General features: G+C 38.2%; 1 protein-coding gene across 2 annotated transcripts in view; it reads left to right on the forward strand.

The window, feature by feature from the left end:
- The window catches only part of LOC149818693 (transcription initiation factor TFIID subunit 6-like), a 48,970-nt gene extending 25,726 nt beyond the window's left edge, over positions 1–23,244 (forward strand). For both annotated transcript variants that reach the window (XM_089984637.1, XM_089984638.1), the window contains exons 5-12: positions 9,631–9,734; positions 9,866–10,003; positions 10,084–10,179; positions 12,132–12,256; positions 21,605–21,737; positions 21,827–21,952; positions 22,156–22,270; positions 22,755–23,244. In XM_089984637.1, the coding sequence (XP_089840763.1) occupies positions 9,631–9,734; positions 9,866–10,003; positions 10,084–10,179; positions 12,132–12,256; positions 21,605–21,737; positions 21,827–21,952; positions 22,156–22,270; positions 22,755–23,119 (1,202 nt within the window). In that variant the 3' untranslated portion in view covers positions 23,120–23,244. The remainder of the gene's footprint in view (positions 1–9,630; positions 9,735–9,865; positions 10,004–10,083; positions 10,180–12,131; positions 12,257–21,604; positions 21,738–21,826; positions 21,953–22,155; positions 22,271–22,754) is intronic.
- The last annotated feature ends 539 nt before the right edge of the window (positions 23,245–23,783 follow it).

Raw genomic sequence — 23,783 nt, forward strand, 5'->3', positions numbered from 1 at the left:
CATTCAAAATGAGCAAAACATCCTTAAAAATAATGACATTTTTAAAAGTACATGGTTATTTTTTGGGGTAAAATGAGTCTTTTTTTGGAGGGAAGCAAAAAGTCTAAACACATTTTTTTGGTAGGGCATGTACAAAATATGCTAGGGCATTGATTGGCTTTACCTTACTCGGGTTGGTAGTCAGTGATAACCCCAACTTGTTCATTCCTTGGGTTGCCACAAAGTTATGCGTAGCTCCCATATCAAAGCATCATATTTTGCAGATGCTGTGTTCACTTTGGCATGCACAAACATTAGAGTGTCACTCTCCTATTGCTGACTGCAACGGTTCACTCGAACTGCATCAAAGACTGGTCCATCTCAGGAGTGTGAACCTTAATTGCAACAATTCAGGGTGTTTCACTGCATGCAATTCCATTGCTCAGTGAGGGCCCTTGCAAATGAAGCACCTCAAAGTGGTGGTTTTGAGCTCTGACACAATAATCCACCAATCAATCAGCCACCTTCAAAGCCGAAGGTAGGTCCTTCACCTCTTGGCACCAATGTTTAGTCTGTGCCTTTGGCGACAAACCACTCGTGAAGTAGAACAATTTGTCCTCAAACATGTTCTTGATATCCAGCATCAAACCATTGAAAACTTGATGCAATCACGCTCCAACCCTGTTTATTCCAGGTGCCTAGGAGACTCCCATGCCGACCATGCAATGTTGGTTGACAAGAACTGATGCATGAGTTCCTTCTTCATCTCTTCCTACATGGAGATTGATGATTGTTGACCATTGGCATCTTCTTCCAATTTGGTGTGCCACCATAGGTAAGCATCACCATGTAGATGTTAAAACTGCTCGGGTTGGCAGTTCTATCGTGAATACCGAGGAGGAGTGGGGAAGAGAGGAGAGAGGAGAGAGGAGAGAGGAGAGAGGAGAGGGGATTTCCTTGGAATCGGCAGCCACTTCAATCTCAGCGTGCTGCACTAAAACATCATTAATATAGAATAGGTTTACAATAATATTTTACAATGGCAAGATTGCCCCTGGTTAGTAATGTATAATACATTATAACGTATCAACCACGTGAACCTATTCTATATGGATATGGATCCAGTACTGGATCCATATCCGATCTATATTCTAATACCCTTCTTCAAGTTGTACATGGGATTGAACCATGTGCAACTTGTTCTTCAGATACCAAAAGTGGTTACTTGTGAGACCTTTTGTGAACATATCAACAACTTGGTCTTCTGAAGGCACATAGACCGGTTCAATCTCTTTGTCTGCTATCTTTTGTCTGATGAAATGTTGGTCAATCTCAATATGTTTGGTCCGATCGTGATGAACAGGATTGAAAGCAATTTGTACAACACTTCTATTATCACACATGAGGGTTGAACTTGAGATACTCTCTCCCATTTCTGTAAGGAGATGCCTAACCCAGGTTACTTCTGCTGTGGTAGCTGCCATAGATCTATATTCTGCCTCCGTGCTAGACCTTGCCACAGCTTTCTGTTTTCTGCTACTCCATGAGATAAGATTGCTTCCAATGAAAACACAATATCCTGAAACCGACCTTTTTTCATCTGGGTCTCCTGCCCAGTCTGCATCTGTATAGGCCAATATGTCATGTTTCGGTGTTTCCCATGAAGATTGAGCATATTTGAGTCCATCACCCACCGTGCCTTTTAGATATCAGAGAATACGCTTGACGACATCCATATGACCAGTCTTTGGTTCATGCATAAACTGAGATACTTGATTTACAGAATATACAATATCTGGTCTAGTAAAAGTAAGATACTGTAACATGCCCACTAAACTGCGATACTTGGTTGCATCAGGATACAACTCGCCATCACAAATACTGAGTTTTTGATTGACAACACTGGGTGTAGGCACAGGTTTGCAATTTGTCATTCCTGCTTTGGCCAAAAGATCAAGAGTGTATTTGTGTTGAGTTAATGACATTTCTCTATCCTGTCTGTCCACCTCTACACCAAGAAAATACCTTAGCTTTCCAAGATCTTTCATCTTAAATCGCATACTCAGCAAAACTTTAATTTGTTGAATACGCTCTGGAGCATTACCAGTGACCACTATATCATCAACATATATAAGTAAGAAAACTACTGTGGTTCCATCCCTGTATATGAATAAAGAATGGTCTAGTTGGGAACGAATAAAACCGTGGTTCTGAATCTCTGAGGAGAAGCTTTCAAACCATGACCGGGAGGCTTGCTTTAAACCATACAATGCTCTGGTTAATTTACATACATATGCTTTTGGGTCTCCCTCTACATAACCTTGAGGTTGCTCCATATAGACCTCTTCTTTTAAGTCCCCATGAAGAAATGCATTTTTGACATCAAGCTGACTAAGGCTCCACCCATGCTCAATGGTCAGGCCGAGGATAATGCGAATGATTCCCATTTTCACCAATGGACTGAAGGTCTCATCGTAATCTTCACCATATTCTTGGGTGAACCCTTTGGCAACAAGACGTGCCTTGTATCGTTCAATGCTCCCATCGGGTTTATATTTAATCTTATACACCCATTTTGAGCCAACAACATTTTTATCGGGGGGACGACCAACTATCTCCCATGTTCGACACTCATGAAGTGCCTCTATTTCTTCATTCATCGCCTCAATCCATTTGTCAAATTGAACCCCAAACATCAGAACATATTACCTCAAAAGGAATAGAAGACAGACTCTGAAAGAAAACCATTGGACACTAACTTTTCAATAAAGACTTGACTACAATGACCAAGACGAGAATGCCAGAGATCTGGCTTATTACATTTGGATAAACTTAGGACGTTTTCAGAGACATGATCAGACTTGGGCTTCAAGACACTGGAGGCTGGATCTTCATTGAAGACATACATGTTTCCACGTCGCTCTCCTTTAGCGAACATCTCCTTCGTTTGAAGATCTTTGACAAAGACAGAAGTAGGAGTAAATTCCACAGATGAATTGGTAGAGTCAACAAGTTTAGATACAAAGACAATGTTTTTCTTTATATTTGGTGCATGAACGACATCAAATAAAGAAATAGATGACTCAGACAAAGGAATAAGGACATTGCCTATGTTTGAAATAGGGTGGTGAGTCCCATCTCCGGTTACAATATTAGATTTTCCAGAATAGGGAACCAAAGTAGAGAATTTACCTGCATTGCCAGTAACATGAGTCGCTGCCCCAGAGTCAACATACCATATTCCATCATCATTCCGTTTCAAGTTCAAGTTGGCCATTGCAGATAAGAGATGCTCCTTAGCATCATCACTGACCCGAAAGGTACCTGCAGTTCCTGGTGTAGCAATATTTCTATTATTTTGCGTTTTGTTTCGATTCTGCGGGTTGAACCAACAGTTGGCTTTGATGTGACCCTGTTTATTACACTAATAGCATGTGAGAACATTCCTTGAAAAACTGGCTGTGAAATTTGGTGTGGGTAGTAATCCGCGTCCACCCTGGATGGCAATTCCCCTGCCTCTGCCACGTCCTCCTCGTGCTCGATCAACTATCATTCCTGTGGCAAGAACCTCATGCGTAGATGATTGTCCAGCTGAAGTATCAGACATGCTCTTCAGAGTCATTTCGTATTGAAGCAGTTAGGCGTGTAATTCCTCAAAACTGAGTAATGTAGGTAAGCACAATAAGGAGGTCACAAGGACAAATATTCTGATCCCAAGGCATTCAATGTTTGTTGCACCTTTTCTTTATCTGATACTGGATATCCAACCGTGGCTAACTTGTCCATAATGCTTTTAACTTGATTTAAGAATTTAATAATGCTCATTGCACCCTTTCTTGACATTTGAAATTCGCGTTTGAGAAACAACACTTTAGCCTCTGATATCTGAGAATATGTCTGAGCTAAAACCTCCCACAAAACTTTGGATGTGCAATCATCAGGAATGGAAATCAATATCTCTTGAGATAATGTGGAAGTGATGTATGCAACAAGGGCCTGATCGCGCTTCATCCAAGAAACAAATGCAGGATTGCGAATAGTATTCGACAATCCTCCATCTTCTTTGGTTTCGGTTATGATAAATTCTGGAGGTATAGGAGTAGATCCATCCAAGTGGCTTGAAAGGTCTTGACTATGAATAAAAGGAGCAATTTGCCTTTTCCAAGTCAGGTAGTTGTTGGCAGTCAATTTTTCTGAAACTAGCTGTCCAAGGAAGTTGGAATAAAGACCCGAATTGCTTGAAGTATCCATTGGTAGCTGGTTGACAACGAGAAGATACAGCTTGCTTGAAGTATTAGTGACTGAAACTGAAATGAAAACTCTAGTGGCTGTTTCAAACTCGGCTGAAGGGGATGAAGAGCAGAAGACTCGGCTGAAGAGGTGACCTGTTTGAAACTCGACTGAAGAGGGGGAACTCGGCTGTTCTGAAGAGGAGAAACTCAGCTGTTCTGAAGATGAGAAACTCGGCTGTTCTGAAGAGGAGGAAGAGGAGACTCAGCTCGTCTGTGAACTCGACTGAAGGTTAGGCACGGTAGGTCGTGAAGTAGGCCTTTTTACGATCGCTGATGAGGGAAAAGACTCGGCTGAAGGCTTGACACTTTCACGATCGCTGATGAGGGAAAAGACTTGGCTGAAGGCTTGGCCTTTTCACGATCGCTGATGAGGGAAAAGACTCGACTGAAGGCTTGGCAGGAAAAGATTCGGCTGAAGGCTTGACAGATCCTTTCACGATCCCTCAGGAGAGCACTTTTATGCCCAGATTAATCGCTGCTCTGATACCATGTTAAAACTGCTCGGGTTGGCAGTTCTATCGTGAATACCGAGAAGGAGGAGTGGGGAAGAGAGGAGAGGATTTCCTTGGAATCGGCAGCCACTTCAATCTCAGCGTGCTGCACTAAAACATCATTAATATAGAATAGGTTTACAATAATATTTTACAATGGCAAGATTGCCCCTGGTTAGTAATGTATAATACATTATAATGTATCAACCACGCGAACCTATTCTATATGGATATGGATCCAGTACTGGATCCATATCCGATCTATATTCTAATAGTAGATACATGCTATCCATAGTTACCTGGTCGTCTTCTAGCGTATGAACAATTTTGATCAATATCTCAGAAATTTTGACTTCGTCTGAGCTTTGGGCTCCATTGAAGTGTTTCAGTTCATTGACCTCCATTAGGTGCACACTTGGAGTTGCTTGAACACCTCAACCATGGAGTGCACTTCCTCGTGCAACTCCTGCGTGCAGGCATCAAAGTGAGCAGCATGATCTTGAGTTTAGATCTCCAAACCCTCACAAAAATAAGTTTCTTAAGAGCCCTTAGTGTTGCCTCAGCGAGTTGAGCAGTCAAGGCATTGGTTGCCTCCTCCAGCCATGCCTCACTCCCATAATTCAGCTGCAAGCCACCGGAATGACACTCTGACATCTCGTATGCAATGGTTCAGGTGTCACAAATGCGTGGATGAACCAAGAAAAGTTCTTGCAGATATTGTTAAGAGAATTTTATTGTATCTAAAGTTCTAAATTTACATTTAATGATGGCTTGGTATATATAAATCTATCTTCAAAACGAGGGTGTGATTACTATAATGATATTTTCAGATGTTGGATTTCACAATGGAAGATAGTTCATTTCTAAGTGTCATATGTTTCTTTGTAAGAATAATATCTTGCAGTAGTAAGAAACAAAGAGCAGTTGCTTGTGTAGGTATTGACAGTGCAGATCTATGGTATCTAACTAAAGTTCATGCAGATATTGTGAAGAGAATTTTATTGTATCTAAAATTCTAAATTTACATTTAATGATGGCTTGGTATATATAAATATATCTTCAAAACGAGGGTGTGATTACTATAATGATATTTTCAGATGTTGGATTTCACAAGAACGGAAGATAGTTCATTTCTAAGTGTCATGTTTCTTTGAAAGAATAATATCTTGCAGTAGTAAGAAACAAAGAGCAGTTGCTTGTGTAGGTATTGACAGTGCAGATCCATGGTAGTAGTTACATCAATAATAACATGGATTTGACACCCTTTTGTGAAGTAGATGAAAGCATTGAATAGTGTTGTTTTATGAATTATGACAAAATTTCTTTGAATCACATTGAAATAGATCAACATTTTACAAGGAAAAAAATTGAAGATTGAGTTGGAGGCAAGATTTATTGGATGAAAAAACCAAGTTGCACACAAAGGAACTTACGGGCATAAGCCTTAGTGATGTAGACACGACCCAACTACAGGAGGTCGGTCTCGCGAATACGAGTACATGCCAAGCGTATGATGCAGAAGCGATAAAATCTAAATGGAGAAAATAATTTTTGAAACGGAATATTTTTGTTGTTTTTTTGGAAATAAAACGCTAACTATGCTAGACTCACTAAGACTATATATATATATATATATAGAGAGAGAGAGAGAGAGAGAGAGAGAGAGAGGGATACATAAACTGAAAGAACTGGGGGCAGTTTGCGGAATATATATATATATATATATGTTTGGAATGCCGGAATTCAACTGTCCCAAAGTTCATAAATTTAACTATATATATAGGTTTGGATGGTAGAATTGGTTCTCAATGAAGAACAATGTTGCTACCCACGCCAATGCTGATGCAACCACAAGGAATACTGTTTATGGCAAACAGCCACTAACGGAACTAATACTAGATGTTTCATAAACAGAAAATACAATTAATTTCTAACACCCTTTTCAGTTCTGGTAATTAAATTTTCAGGAAGTCTGTGACCGTGCCTAATTACATTTTGGTTCACGCACAGTTCAGTTCGATCTAGGATGTTCAAACTGGAATGTTATACAGCAGTTGAATAGTGATTTCCAATCAGATGTGACAGATGTTCAGTCAAGTCGACACACGCACATGCATTGTTCGAACTCAGCTAAATAGGGAATCAAGATAGATCATTCCAGATCTAACACAAACCAATCTTGACGTCAACAGGGAACCATGCAAGTCTCGATTGATGCTGCACAGTCCGATGAAGTAAAACAGAGTTTACTCCAACAACAGATGGACTGGTCTCCGTCAGCACTCTCAATCGAGAGCGACCAAAGCAGGGGGCAGCGTTAACACAGTCACCGACTGTACTACAGAACAGCCAATAAATCTAAATCATGATTCTGAAAATCGAACCAGACATCCAAAATTCGCCACAACATATTAAATATTTTACTGTTTATGCAACTATGTCCCGCAGATTTTTGGATCTAAACTTCAAACAGCAATTTCTAATATTGAACCTCTAAACAGAATCACAAATATCAGATTGTATTGTGCCACCAAATTCAGTCGGGGTAGATTTTCCGAGCACACATGAAATACTAAAGTTTAATCAACATAAACCTTTTGTTTCTTAGGATTAGAACTCACAAGTGACAATGCACAAAAAAATTGTCAAGGAACCCAGGAAAATGACTGATATATGACTTGGATTCGGTTCCTATCAGTCCTAAACATGCAATCACAAGAAATCTGGAAAGAAATAGCTTAGCTTCCACACCCAGCCACAAGTTCGCCTTTGGCAATGGCCAATTGTGGTTGTCCCCAAAACAAACGACCCAACAAAACACAATGTAGCAGCAATGAAATACAACAAGAGGATGGCACCCTTCACGTCCTGCACAAAGGCACATTAATGGAGGGTGTCCCACTCGTCCAGCAAGCAAACACGCACAACAGCTTGAAAGGGAAGGACACTACTCGGTATGGCGTTCAATGAATAGCGAGTTGAATCAAACTCGTCCTTCTCTCTCAAATCTCGAACTCACTCCCTCAACCTCACAAGTTCTCTCAACAAGAACTCACGTTTTTCTTTTCATGCTTTTCTCTCTATTTTCTTCCTTCCATTATTTTCCAGATTTTTTTTTTCAAATTTAGCAAAAGACACCTACACAATTTTCTAGAGCTCTTTTAAAGAGGAAAGAAAGTGGTTGTGGCTCCCATTGGTTGTTTGGGAGGCCATCTCCCAAGAGGCCAACGAAGGGACATCTTTTGAAATTTTTGTCTTACTCTCCTCTTGGCTGGCCAATGGAGAGCTTGCAAGAGAGAGAGAAAAACCCCATATGGACTGTACCTCTAGAAGAGCTAATGAGTTTGAGATGAGGTGGCTGACCCTGGTTGGTCACTCAAGTGCCCACTTCATACAAAATCTGATCACAAGTGACCACATGACATGTGGGCCTAAAAAAAATGGATCTAGATCTGAATCAAAAATAAAAAAACCTATTCAATAGACCTACACCCTCTAGTACTTCAAAAAACTCTTACTGGATACTAGAACTATCCAGATCTGTAAGATTCAGCCCCTATAAAAAAAATAAAATAAAAACATTAAAATATTGTTCTAGGTTCCGAAAATCACAAAATATGAACCAAGTGTGAATAAATTTTCTGAGATGTATAAAACACAAATGTATGCATGTGAAAAAACAATTTTACCCCTAGCCCCCATGTGAACCCAAATTGGGTGTTTCTTGCGTACATCCGGATTGGTCCAGATGCGCTGCATCAGTTAGTCATGAAATCCAAGGCGTCCATGATGCTATATGTCTTTCATGAGATGTTTGTCACCTATTTTTGTTTGACTGCTTTCACAAAACCTGGAACTAAGACCAAGGTTGCCAGACTAGGAAGCGGAAGCGGGAAACGATACGGGAAGCGGAAGCGAGAAGCGATGCATTTTAAAATATATAGGAAGCGGGAAGCGAGAAATAAAAAAAGAAATATAATAATTGAATGAGAAACTAAAATAAAAGTGACCAATATTAAATTTCATGATTTTTTAGTGTAAGAATTAAATATTTAACAAAATCTAAAAATGATGACTACCAAGTACCAATTTAGCGAAAGCACATGGAAGTGAGTGAGAAGAGTCAGAGAAAACACATAAAAATCATGAAAAGTTGAGTAAGAGAACATATAATAAGAATAAATGAAGCGTGTGGAAAGCATAGGAGAAGCGTGGGGGAATCGAGGTTCTCATCAAGTTTCGGAAGCGAGTTTTTGGGAAGCGAGCTTCCCACCTATCTAAGAAGCTTCCAGTAACTCTGACTAAGACCTACCCATTGATTGACTAGGTGTAAAAGTCCAGACCAAAGCTTATGTAGTGGGGGAGGCTATTAGAAGTTGTGACTTGATATTTCAGTTGTGACATGAGTGGCACTACTGTAAATTATGTTTTTAAAAAATGTTTGTAACCATGTTGCTTATTCAGATCATTTTTGTAATTTCTTTCTATTTAATGCAATACTGAAATGTGAAGCCATGACCAATCATTAGTCATCATTCTGAATTAAGCCTGAAGTACTCTACACACAATCCTATTGTGTGTATCTCCGTCTAAATATACGGTAAGCATAGTTGCAAGCAAAGATGTATTTCTCTTTGTCTACTTGATACTGATATATTGCATTTGGACCTCATTATAAACCATATGCAGTCAATTAAGATGCTTTTTTTCTTTGACTACTAGGTAGTGATATATTACAGTTGGACCTCGTTGTAGACCATATGCAGTCAATTTGAAACTACTGAATTTTTAGGATACTCACAAACAGACGCCTTTTTCCAGTTAATTTTTACTAGTATATTGGAATTGATTCTTTGTTTTATCATCAGTGCTTGTAGCTCCTCCAGAAAATAAGCCTGAACACAGCAAAGAGGATGTACTTCCTGTTGATATTAAGCTTCCTGTTAAGCACATATTATCAAGAGAGCTCCAGGTACTTTTTGTACTTATGTCTGTTATTGTTCTAAAGGTTTCTTGTCATGAAACAAAATACTCTGGTGTATCTTGGTATAAATTCTTGAATGTTCTGTATGTTTTTACCCAGCCTTTATTGGACTTCTGCAGCTGTACTTTGATAAAATTACGGAGCTTATTGTTGGTGGATCCGACTCACGGCTCTTTAAGGAAGCATTAGCGAGTCTGGCCACAGATTCAGGGCTTCATCCTTTAGTTCCATATTTTACACATTTTATTGCAGATGAGGTAATGCAAAATACAAAATCTGGTATTTTATTTCCGTTCCCAAGTTTGAGCTTCATATGCTCACTCAAGCCTTGTGATAGGTTGTCAGGAGTTTAAATGATTTCCGTCTCCTATTTGCTCTGATGCGTGTAGTCCGTAGTCTTCTGCTGAATCCTCATATACACATTGAACCTTATGTAAGTTGGTTTCAATTTAATTGCAGATTTTCTGCTTCTAATTCCAACAATTTGTAGTTCTTTTTCCTTCTCATTTGTAATACATCTTTGTTAGACATGGCTTAATCGGTCTGTCATACTGTTAAACTATCTTATAGTTTTAAATTTCAATGGTTACTTCTGCTGACATGATATATTGCTTAAGTCTACAATTTATCATGATGGACATGGACTCAGATGGGATGGTGTCAATTGTCCCATGATAGACTGATGCCTCTTCTCTTCTCTCTCCATACTTCTTCCTCACTTCTAATCATTGACTACACATCCCTCTCTATCCCACGATACCATGATCCCCAAGATGTAGCCCCTTAAATGTTAAGACTCTCTCCACTCATTTGACATTTTTCCTGTAGATAAAGTATTATTAAACAATCTTATATCTACCAATTTAATTAAAATGGTATTTTAATTGTTAACCTTTTCATCCCAATCTTATCCATTGACATTTAATATTTGGATAGGCATATTATCCAGAGAAAATGCTTTATTTTTCTTCATCTTATTTGTTTCTATTTGATGTTCTCCTCACTAATTCTATCAATCATTCCTTCATTATGCTCTCCTTTGTGTTCTACTTCATTTTTTCATTCTTCATATAGCAAGTAACAAACATATTTTCTTTGTCTCTCCATAATTTAATCATCCTTGACTAAAACCTTTTTGTATATATTTCATCATATGCATTATGTTTAGCTTTATTAATGACTTTTTTTTCCTCTTTCTTTGGTGCTTTTATTTTTCCAAATTCATCATGTTTTTTTACCTTTTTCCATTGTTTAAAAGTATACTTATCCTGGATTGATTTTTGAATTTCTTCCCTCCAGCGTGGGATTTGTCTTTTGTTTTCCCAGTACTTGCTTGGCAACATGCATATTCTACATGTCATTCGCCTCTACTAACATCTCATTTCATTCACCTTGTTCGAATAATATTTTCTTTTTTTATATTATCACCTTTAAAAAAATTTACCATCTAATTCTTGGGTTTTCTTGATATTTTCTTTTTCTTATCATCATGCTATTTATGCATGAATCTGTAACTAGTAATCTATGTTGGGTAGTAGTACATTGTCTTGGAGTGACCTTGCAATTCCTAAACATTTTTACTTTTCATCTTAAAAAAGTAATCAATATGTGTCGACTGAGATCTGCTCTTAAAAGTTATCAAATGTGCACCTGTTCTTTTTTAGAAGTACGGATTTGCTACCACACAAATCAAAAGCAATTGCAAAATCAATTTTCATTTCTCCTATCTCATGCTTATCTTCAGTCATATCCTTCATGTATTCTTTCAAATACATTCTTTACCTTCTATATTTGTTCATTCAAATCTCTTTAGATAAATATGGTTTCATTCTCTAGAATTTGTTGAATTGCTTCTTCTATCAAGTTTTAAAAATCTTGTCTAACATTTTCACTTAGTCCTAGTTAAGGTGCATAAATGCTAATAAGTTTAATTATCTAGAAAAAGTGTACATGATGGTCTTAAATGTACAAACTTGAGGGCGAATTTTTATGCCCACTGAGATTAATTCCAACCTTAAATGGTATCATAGTGTGTACTAACGATGGGACTTGTGTAATATTAAAACCATGCTTAATGGCACCTAATAATGGTGTTACTGTAATTAAAGTACAAAGAGGGTGTAATTGTCATTAACCCTAATCAAGATATTATATATTAATGTTCTTATGTGGCACTCCGAACGTTGAGATCATTTAGGGTGACTGTCTCTTTCTTTCATGTTTGACATATCTTCTATCTTCTTTTCCAAGCAATTAAGCTGCACTTTGAGAAGATATGCTCATCAGTTAATTTTTAGCTTTTCAATTCAGTGTGAAGTTGTTACTTTGCCTGTCTATGGAAAAGCATGTGATTTGTCGTACCTTAAAAGTGTTCTTTTTGTTTAGTTGCACCAGTTGATGCCATCTATTATCACATGCTTGGTTGCCAAGAAGCTTGGCAATAGATTTGCTGATAACCACTGGGAGCTTAGAGATTTTACAGCAAGTATCGTGGCTTCAATATGCAAGAGGTTAGAACTTACGATACACCTAGTTCTATGGCTTATGCTACTTCATGCCTTCATGTTGGTTCATGATATTTGGGTGCTTCAGTGATTCTTTTCATGGAACTCTGCTAGTTTTCATTCAGGCATTTTTATGGGCTTTCATGAAATTCAGTGCCATAAAAGAGGGCCTTAACTAAGAAGTTTTATTCTTGAAAAGGATGCATACAAGTTAAAAGTTGTCTTATTAGTTTGTTTGCATTCAAAGTGTTGATGGGCTAAGTAATTCGATTATCAATCATTGCATTTGTCAATGATTTTGCTTAAGGTCTATATTAGAGATACAATTTGATTTATTCATGATGAAAAAAATATTCGGCTGTAAAAAATGCAACTGTGATGTTAAAATGTCATGTTTGCTCGCTTCAGTTTGTCAATAACAGTGATCTCATTGTGAGATTCTTTTCAAATATGCCCCCGTTCTCAGTCTGTCAAAACAAATGTCCACCTTGTATACTTGTTTGGCACATCATTTAAAGAGAAGAGCTAATTTTGGCATGCTTGATTTGGTCTCCACTTTGAGGATTACCTTTGGGTTTTAGATGACAACTGTTGAAGGTGTAACCATAGCAAAGACCAAACTTCCATTTCTCCTAATCATTGTCCACCTTAGCCCTTTTCCTAAGGAGTTGTTGTGTAAGGGTGCATGATGATCATCTCTTTTATCCACTTCACATTGGCCTTTTAAGTGTCTTCTCATCATTCCTTTTGTCAGGTGGTTCTTATAAAGTTTATGGTTGTCATTGGGTTACAATTGGTATGGATCAAGGTCAATCCCCATCAAATCTAACTAATAAACTCTCAGATTTAAATTCAAGTTTGGATTTTCATTGAGGTCGGCTCAAGACATCCTCTGCGATATCTGAACTTGAATTTATGAGGCTGAATCTGACCTTGTCCATATATAACATGTTAAGCAGTCTTTTTCATATATTGAACTGCTAGTAGTCTTATTAAAAAAACTACTCTGACCTTGACTATATAAAACATGTTATGCAATCTTTTTCACATATTAAACTACCAGTAGTCCTATTAAAAAGACTGCTAGTACAGTTTCTCTTGTACAATGTTTGTTACAGAGCTCACCTGAAACTGAATCCTATAATCGTCACGGGCATTGGCGGCCAGTTGTGGCAGTACTGTTACAAAGATACTCCATTTCTATTATACCATATCCCTCACACACTATTCTTAATGGAAAACTTCATGAAAATGATCTGGTATCTATGTCACATAGGTGCGGGTGCAGATGTGGCTTTAAAAAAACTTGGGTGTGGGGGTGCGAGGATGGTATATATATACTTTAGCAGTTTTAAGTTGGCATTACTAATGGAATAAAAATAATTATCATATCATCAATTCATCATGCATAAATTCATGCAATAAATCAAATTATCTGCGGAGTACAAGTCAAGCAGATTGCATACTAGAAGAAAAAGAAAGAGAGGAGGCGGAAGAGGAGAAAGCAGAGAGGAGGAGAGAGAGGCTTACCGGTGTTGCTACTGTTGGAAGAGAAGGAGAACACTGTCGCTGCCATAGTAAGAGGAGGAGGAGGAGGAGGAGTGGGGATCGGAGGCGGAGGAGGCATCGAGAAGTGTGTGTGTGTGTGGGGGGGGGTATGCAATTGTGCCCTAACCTCCCCCCCAAACCACTATTTTGTGGGTTTTTTACTTGGACCAAAATGGACTAGGTCATAATTGATCGAGTCCATTTGTGGACATTTAAAACTCTGGGTGCAGGTTGACCGCACTCGGTGCGGCTGATTCTCATTGTAGCTGCACCAGGTGCCGCACCCGTGTCACGTCAACGTGGGTGCGGCGACCCTATGGAAAAGTCCATGTGACATAGTCTGGTATCCATGTTAAGATAGGTGTTAAAGCAATCAACAATTATCTGTTGCTGAGGATTAGACATGGGTAACAACTTAGAAAGAAAGCAAAAATCAAGATAAAATAAAAGAGGAGAGAGGATGAGAAAAGAAAATAAACATAGTCAATCTAGGATGAAACACATCAGGAACTTTCATGTGCAAATCAAAGACAAGTAATGTTATAATTTGTTATTGGTTTTCAAATAATGCAAAGTTATGGGTCAAAGCAAATTGTATCAACCTGTGGTAAAAATCTGCAAAAATGAGATGCACAAATCTTTGTATCACTCCAAGGGTTGACCATGCCATTACACTATACCATTTGTAAGCATCATGCTTAGGATGCTCTTGTTTCAAAATAGAAGCAAAAGAAACTTAATTCTCATCCAATAATCAAACTTATATTGACTCAAATTGAAACATGAAACTATTTGTATTTGTTATGTGGACCTTCGGCTTTGGTTACTACTAAATAACTCTTGAACAGTGTACAACTGAAACAAATAAAAAAAGAATTAAAACTACACAAAAAGGAACTAAATCATTATAATTATACATAATTGAGTTAAACTAGAAATCCATGACTTTGAATTGAAACTAAAATGGAACCGAAAACAACTAAGACTCAAAATTGGGTCGCACCATGTCTTGAACATATTTGCAAACTAGTCTCCATAAAGCACAAGTGTGGTAGTGTCATAAGTATGTATCTTGACTCTCCTGGATCTAGTTGGATCATAGTTTTCATTAACTTTCCAGCTTGAATTGTTTCATTCCCAAACCTGATCTACTCTAGAAGAACTTGAATAAGTTTGGATTAAATCTGGAGTTCCTCGTGTGTAACTTATGTATTATTTAAAGAGGTCGATCCTTCCACTCAATTAAATACTTGATTAACCACAATCTCATCAAAGACATAGTCATCTTCAAGGAGATTTGTATGATAAGATAGGTCCAATGTAGAAGAGATTGTGGATGGGTCATATGTGTTGTGGACAAGGTCTTTTATATTAAAATCAAAATTAGAAGGTGAATAAGGACATGTGAATTATATATAGTTATCCAAACAACTCAACATGTCCAATGCTTCCTACTTGGAGCTTCTTGCTATTCGAGCTATAGAAGGAACAATGCAAGAGAAGATGAGGAAAACTCTTAGAGAGAAAACATCATTGAGAAAGAATGAGAGCTTATAGCTGATATAAGGGTTGACCCCCTTTCTCTAACAAATTAATAAAAATTAGACACCAATGGACCTCTTACTTTGACTTCTATTCTACAGTTACACTAAAGTACACAAATGCCCTTATAATTACATGTATGCACATGAGATAAGAAAATATACATATTTCAACACTTCCCCTCAAGCTTGAGATGATGCAAATGGGATCATTCCAAATTTAGAGAGATGCTCTAAAGTGAAATGGTGGAAGATTCTTTTGTGAACACATCAGCAATTTGCTCCATGGACCCCACGTGTACACGAGAGATAATTCTATCTTCATAAACACACCTTGTAAAGTGACAATCAATCTCAATATGCTTTCTTTTCTCATGCAGCTCAAAATTCTTGACAATATGAATTGCACTGTCACAATATAGAGGGCTCTTCTCATGAATAAGAACACCTAGATCTCTCAACAGCCATTTAATCCCAATGAGTTCTGTCATCACTTGACCCATAGCTCTATACTTTGCCTCAGTTGTGGATAGAGCCACTCTGTGTTGTTTTTTGCTCTTCCACGAAATCAATGAGCTCTCAGAAAACACAGAATGGTAGTAGAGCTCCCAAAATCAGCATCACAATAGGCTTTAATCTCACAAGTAGAAGAAAAGAACATCACGTAGTGCATAGTGTCTTAACATATCTGATTATCCTCAATACACTAGCAAGATGCACTAATCTCGGTGCACTCATGAACTGACTAACTGCATGAACATAAGAAATATTTGGCCTGGTTATCGTTAGGTATATCAGACTACCAACCAATTGCATGTATATAACTGGATCATCTAGTTCTCTATCTAGTGCTCTTAATTTTGCATTGGATTTCATAGGAGAATCCACTCTCTTAGTATCATCAGCAAGTCTTACTTTTGACACTAATCAAGTAACACACTTATGCTGGGCCAAATAGATTTCTCATCTTGAGTATGACATTCCTAGATCCTTCGTTTCAAATATATTGGCGAACTTTAATTTTGTGACTTCAATCTTCGGAACATCATCCTCTTTAACAATCCATATCATCTACATATAAAAGAAGTATATGTTTACCTTGGTTTGATGATGACACAAACAATCTTGGATCATAACGACTTTGCTTGAATCCCAATGATTTGATTACAACAACAACAACTACGCCTTCATCCCAAAACAATTGGGGTCAGCGATATGAACCAAAAAAGAAATTCATTTTGGGTCTTCCACATGAATCCTTTTCCTCCAATCATTTCTATCCAATGCCATGTCCTCGGTGAGGTTCAAAGCATTCATATCCTTACCTATCATCTCCATCCAAGTCTTCCTAGGCCTACCCCGACCTCTTTTAACTAATATATTTTCCCATTTCTCCAACCTTCTAACTGGAGCATCATTAGGCCTTCGCCGAATATGTCCAAACCACCGTAAACGATTCTCTCGCATCTTATTTTCAATGGGTGCAACACCTACCTTCTTACGTATCTCCTCGTTCCGAATCTTATCTTTTAATGTATTTCCACACATCCATCTAAGTATCCGCATCTCAGCTACACTCATTTTTTGAATATGATGTCTCTTGGCAGCCCAACATTCCGTACCATATAGTAAAGCGGGTCTAATAGTCGTCCTATAAAACTTTTCCTTCAACCGCAATGGCATTCTACGATCGCACAACACTCCAGTTGCACTTTTCCATTTCATCCACCCAACCTTTATCCTATGATTTACATCTCCATCAATTTCTCCATACTTTTGAATGATGGATCCCAAATATTTGAAATAATCATTCACCGGTATTTCTTGCTCACCAAGCTTCACTACACTCCCATCACTACTTCGTTGCTTACTAAACCGACATCCCATATATTCAGTCTTACTCTTACTCAACTTAAAACCTCTAGCTTCCAATGTCTGTCTCCATAATTCTAACTTAGCATTAACCCCAGCTCTAGACTCATCAATCAAAACAATATCATCGGCAAACAACATACACCACGGTACATTTTCTTGAATTGATCTCGTAAGCTCATCCATCACTATCACAAATAGGAAAGGGCTTAAAGTATATCCTTGATGTAACCCAACCGTTATCGGAAAATTGGTTGTCACCCCTCCACAAGTGCGGACATTGGTTACTACTCCTTCATACATATCTTTAATTATACTAATGTACTTGAGAGAAACACCTTTCTTCATCATTGTCCACCAGAGAACGTCCCTAGGTACTCTATCATATGCCTTCTCTAAATCAATAAAAACCATATGCAAATCTTTGTTCCTCTCTCTATATCTTTCAATAAGTTGTCTAAGAAGATGTATAGCTTCCATAGAGCTTGTTTAAGACCATATAATGTTCTCTTTAGCTTGCATCTCTTCCTTCAAGATCAATATATCCTTGAGGAATCTCCATGTAGACTTCTTCTAAATCTCCATTGAAGAGCATTTTTCACATCTAACTGCCATAAACTTCAAGACTTAAGAGCAACCATTGCAAGCAAAGTTCTAATAGATGTCATGTGTGTCACATGAAGCAATGTCTCTGCAAAATCAATGTCATATTATTGACTATATCACTTGGCTACTAATTTGACTTTATACCTCTCAATTAAACCATCTCTCTTATATAAGTACCTTTGCATCCCACTACATTTTATTAAGGTGATAGTTTTACAAGCTCCCAAGTTTGCATTTGTTCCAAATCACTCAACTCTTCAACCATTGCCCTTTGTCATTTTTCTTTGGAAACTACCTCTGCATAAGAACTAGGCTCAACATAGGAATGAATTAGGACCAGAAATGAATGATGCTTTTGAGAAAAAGTCTCATAAAAAAACCAAACAAGTGGGAGGAACCAAAACACGAGAACTGCAACATACCTGAATAGTAGGTGAGGCGACTTGAATTGCATCAACAAAATCAGTTGGGAGAGAACTGAATTTGGTTTGAAATGGTTTAATTTCTTCCTGCTCTACTCTTTCCAAAAGGTTAGAGTCGCAACTCCTTGCCTCATCTCATATGTTTGCTTAAATGGCCTCTATACAAACGAGGGAGTCAACTCTTAAGTAGGGATGGTAGTGGACCAGGGAAAATGAGGCCCCGCCTCGCTCCGTTTGGACCGGAGATAGAGGTTAACATCAAAACCCGTGCGGGGATGGACGCTTTCCACCGCCCCGTCCTCGATCCTTCTTTAGATGGTAGTGGATCGAGGGAAAACAGGGCCCCGCCCTACCTCGCCCCCATTTGGACCGGGGATTGAGGACATGAAACGGGGATGGAGGCGGTGATGGAGTTTAAAATCAAAACGCGTGCAGGGATGGAGGGTAGGATTTTGAGATGGGGCGGGGCCCTCCTCGGTCCATTGCCATCCCTACCCTTAAGAGCTCTTTAAAGCCCAAAAATGAAAAATTACTTTTCGGCCCTTTTTAAGTGCATCACACCCATATCGTAGGATACACCTCGTGTCGTACGATACTGTATGATACAAGCTTGTATTGTACAATAAGGTATGATACAAACCCGTATCGTACAATACAATACGATAAAGATACGAGTGCGTATCATATCGTTTTTCTTCATAGTTACGATACATATCGTACCGTATCATATTATATTATATGGTACGATACAAACAACCTTGCTAAAGACCACTATTGGGTCAAATACAGTCTCACTAAGGAGACAAACACAAGATCATAGATCACACAAATATCACATTATGAAAATGAAGGATTTATATAATCATCAAAATGCTTGTAAAAGCATATTTTACAATGAGGAGAAGAGCTCTATTTATAGAACCAAGATGGACATTAAGGGAGGGAGTCCAACTTGGTGTTGGACTGCCTCCCAGGGTTATATTTATGACTATTGGAACAGTCCAACAGCTAGTTGGACTGTTCCAACAGTCATATTGACTGGAATAAAAAAAAATACAGAAATACATAAAGAGAATAAAATACTATTCAGCCCTTATTGGGCTGTGCCTATTACACCATATAAATGACCAAAATACCCCTGACAACAGACCCGTGGATCTCAAGCTCAAGCCTCAAGACCTTGATAATGTATGGCAGCGTGTGTGAAGGCTACAACTATTTATAACCAGTAAAACTGTTCCCATTCTCTCGTCTCATCGATATGGGACTAAAGCAGCTACTTAAATTCAATACTTTGATAGAAAAGACGGCAGAAAGATGCTTTTTGTAAAGCAGCTACTTAAATGCAATATACTTCAATAAAAAAGGCTAGAAGGATGCTTTTTGTAAACATTAATTTTATGCAACAGAGAAAGAGAGAGGGAGAGCAATAATTAATGCAATACATTTATAAAAAGAACCTCTGTTTTTTGTGCAACCCACAAAGAAAAGTAGTCCCATATCGCTCAGTGGGAGAGAGTGAAGGATTTCCTTTGGTAATAAGAGCCAAGCTTTTCCAATTTGACTCATACCATGGGTACATGAATTGGGCCTTGGGTTTGATTGAGCCCGACTCAGATATCCAAAACCATTACCCCCATTACACATACTTGTTTTAAGTTTTTTTTACACCCTAAATGGGTAGATAATTAGGGCCCGACTCGGGCCACCCTTAGTGCCCGAGTCCGACCCGACTTTTATCAGGCTGCATTCATAAGATAAGACCCGAGCCTGACCTGTTTCGGGCCAGGTACCCAAAGCCTAACAGGAAGCCCAGCCCGATGGCCGCCCTTAAATATAGGTACTTGTAGGGCTTTATCCTTGGGACTCTTTATTCCATTTGTGTTTCTGTTATACTTTTTAATGACGATGTTTTCTTGTAAGAGAAATGTGATGTGTAGCATTGTTCAAGTTTTTCAATGGTTAAATCAAGAAACAGTTTTCCCTGATATGTGCAAATTTCAAAGTGGAGGTTCTTTCATACAACTTGTCCTAGATGGTGGAATTAACAATGAGGTTTTTCGCCTATATCTAGCAAAACAGAAGTCTGAATGGAAACACAAGCATATGGACTGTGCTCATATTTGACATGATATTAGAGTAGAACCTTTGTGTTAAGCCTTGCACACATTTCCTTTCATCATAATTTGTATATTTATAAAATTTTTAAATGGATTCACCATATTGTAGACTGTTCAATCAACCACCAGAGCCCATGTTCTTGCAAGTTTTGCAGTTGCAATTACGATGCCCAATGCCCATTTATGTGCATTGCATAGTTGTTTATTATTCAATAAATTTGTTTATAGTTTGTGGTAAAATTTGATGTTTTAAGCTGCGAGTATGTGTTGCATCATAAAGTATTTCTCTCATGTCAACTTCACTACTAACCTTTTATTTTTAAATGAAAATAATGTTCACAATTTTTTGCATGTGAGTTATAATCTGAAACAAACTCGATTGATTATTCAATTTTGACTATGAAACTTAGCCTGAGCCATGCATTTGCTCGCTTTAATCACACAATAAGTTAAATCATGCTGGATGAGTTGGCTTTATCTGTTTTCCTTTTATCATTTGATAATGTATGTGAGGTTGATAGGGGTGGGTTAGGCAGGTCTTTGGAGGTGCTATATGGTTTAAATGTCAAAGTTCCTATGCTATCCTGACATAAATAATTCTGTTGATGAAGAGCAACCCTTTTTAACTAATCAGGTGGGCGTTATAGGAGGAAAATGCTTGCATACATGAGTGTTTCACAGCATGATATACACTAGCATTTTCCATCACCATTCCGGCATCATATTGGTCAAAAACTGAGAGGACGACACTGATAATTATGGCCGCCCACTTACCAGTTTCTGTCCAATAAGAATGATGGAGAGTGCTAGTCAAAAGGATTGTTTTTTTTGCAGAGTTACCGGAAGCACCATACGCTTTGGGGAAGCGCAAAAAAAAATTGGGAAGCGCGCTTCTCATTTGTGGGAATGTCGCTTCCCATTTAGGGGAAGTTCACTTCCCCCTCGCTTCCTCCCTTTTTTCATTTTTTTTGTATTTTTATTTTTATTTTTTCTCTTTTTTTGCTTTTCCCTCGCTTCCTAGGTCGCTTTCGAGACGAATCCTGGTTCGCTTGTCATCCCAAGCTTCCCACTTCCTAAAATTTTGAAAGTGCCTCACTTCTCGCTTCTGCTTCCCGTATCGCTTCCTCGACTGACAACTTTGGTTTTTGGTCAAACCAAGGCTAAATTTGAGTAATCTATTGCACTGCCGGATGTTAGTAGAGGAGATAATGCTCTTGACCTTGAAGTTTTGCGGTCTTTTTCCAGATTTGGGCATGCTTATCACAATCTCCAACCCCGTGTAACCAGAACCCTTCTTCATGCCTTCTTGGATCCAACAAAATCATTGACTCAACATTATGGAGCAATTCAAGGGCTTGCTGCCTTGGGAACAGGCGTGGTATCATATTCTTTCATCTTCTCGTTTGCCTTTTAAAGTTAAAATTTGGGGTACCTGAAATTCTTTAACTTCATATGTTTGTAATGCAGATACGTTTGCTGATATTGCCAAACCTTGGGGCTTACCTACCACTGCTGGAACCAGAGATGCTACTTGAAAGGCAGAAGAACGAAATGAAGAGACATGAAGCTTACCGTGTTTATGGAGCTCTTCTGGTACAACTCATTTACATTTTGTCAAACCGATCATGAGGAACAATGTCTTTTACCTGCAAAAATTATGCTTGTGATAGAGTTTTTATCTTGTCAAGCAGACGTCCCTTGTTTGAAACGTGGGATTCAGATGTGTATGGATGTGTGCATGAGTACCCACGTACCAATTGATTAACAAATTGACTAAAATAAGATGCCTTTTGCAGCAAGCTGCTGGTCAATGCTTATCTGAACGGATCAAGTTGTTTCCTTGTCTGCTATCTCCTCCATCTTTTGCCTTCCAGAAAAAAAACAAAGGGAAGTTATCAACAATTATGCCTAGTAAGATTCTAACTAGCCACTTTTTATGTTGTGATTATGATAACAAAGCTATTCCATACTGATGCTTCATGGAGCATGCTTCCTGTGCCTACAACTGACATCAAACATGCAGCAATATTTCATGTACAGAGTCAATACATGTTTGGGCATGATCTACTGCAGTTCTAACTTCATCTATGTTTTTGCTGCTGTTTTCATAATTTGTCATTGTGACTGCATTGTGTTAACATTCCCTACTCAGCCTGTAAGAGCTTGAGTCAGAGATATATATAACTATATGACATTTAAATAACTACTATGTAAGCTTACTCCCAGTGTCCTCATAAAAGTTGCCGTTCGTGTTACATAGTGTCAAGTCCTGCATCCATGTCTGTATCCATTGTTTCATGTTTAAACTGTTTGCTGATAAAATTTAAAAACTTGAGTAAATGCTGAATTTTGTGTTATTGTTGCCTTTTCTCTAATTAAGTAAACCTTGATCCAGACAAACGCAAAGCAACCACCGATTATGCATCACTGCAGCCGCCTGTCAAGAAAATTGCAAGTGAGAGCATGGGTAATCAAGCAGAATCATTGTCGCGTGCACCTCAAGAAGCATTTGCAAATGCATCATCAGGGCAATCTGCTGTTGCTTGTTCATCATCATTACCAAATGGAACATTATCTCCTGGGAATAGACAAGACAAAGTGGATGCTGCCCAGGATGTACACAAGCGGTCTTTGAACTCAACACAGGTGCTAATGAAGGAAGATGTGGATGCAAGCAACATTTTATCATCTTTATCCGAGTTGTTTGGTGAAGCCATTATCTCATTTGTTCAGTCCTCCGAGATGATGATTTTCTTATAACAGAAACCCAATCTTCACCTTTTATTTGTAAGTTTTGTAATTTACAGTTTCAGCGGTTAAGAGGTGTTTTTTTTTCAGGTAAAATAGTTCTTTTTGGACGAAACTAAGGAAAAAGTATTAACATGCTGAGGGCTGTTTTGTAAAATATTCAGTTGGAAGGGAATGTTTACAAGAAAAGTTGATGGAGCACCGAACACTCACCGTAACAGACCGTTAAATAATAAATAAGATGTGCTCAAAAAAGGGCCTGGGAGGGTGATGTGACAGTTGATGTGTCCTAATATAGGAGAGCTTAACACATGTTCTTAGGACTCACATGGGGGGCATCTAACATGAGGAACAAGCTGAGACCCTTTTTAAATGTTTTTCAAGTTAATTAGGATGAGTCTAATTAAATTTTATTTTTTAACTAAAGTGTCTTGGTAGAGAGAGGGTGGTGTGCGTTCTCTTCCGAAGATGTTCATTAGCTACATCTTGTGTTCGGAGGTTCCAATGAGTGTCACGTATAAGAGCTTATGAAGCTCGTATCCCCGTGTGTGTCAGCATCACTTAGCATCAGAATATGGTGCGGTTGCAAAGACTTAAGTATCCTTTCCTGCTATGCTTGTTATGAAACAACGATTCGAGAAAATTACAAAAATATCTTTCATTCAAAAGAAGGGAA

This window comes from Nuphar pumila, chromosome 13 (assembly GCF_984573655.1).
Source record: "Nuphar pumila chromosome 13, dmNupPumi1.hap1.1, whole genome shotgun sequence".
Taxonomy (NCBI): Eukaryota; Viridiplantae; Streptophyta; class Magnoliopsida; order Nymphaeales; family Nymphaeaceae; genus Nuphar; species Nuphar pumila.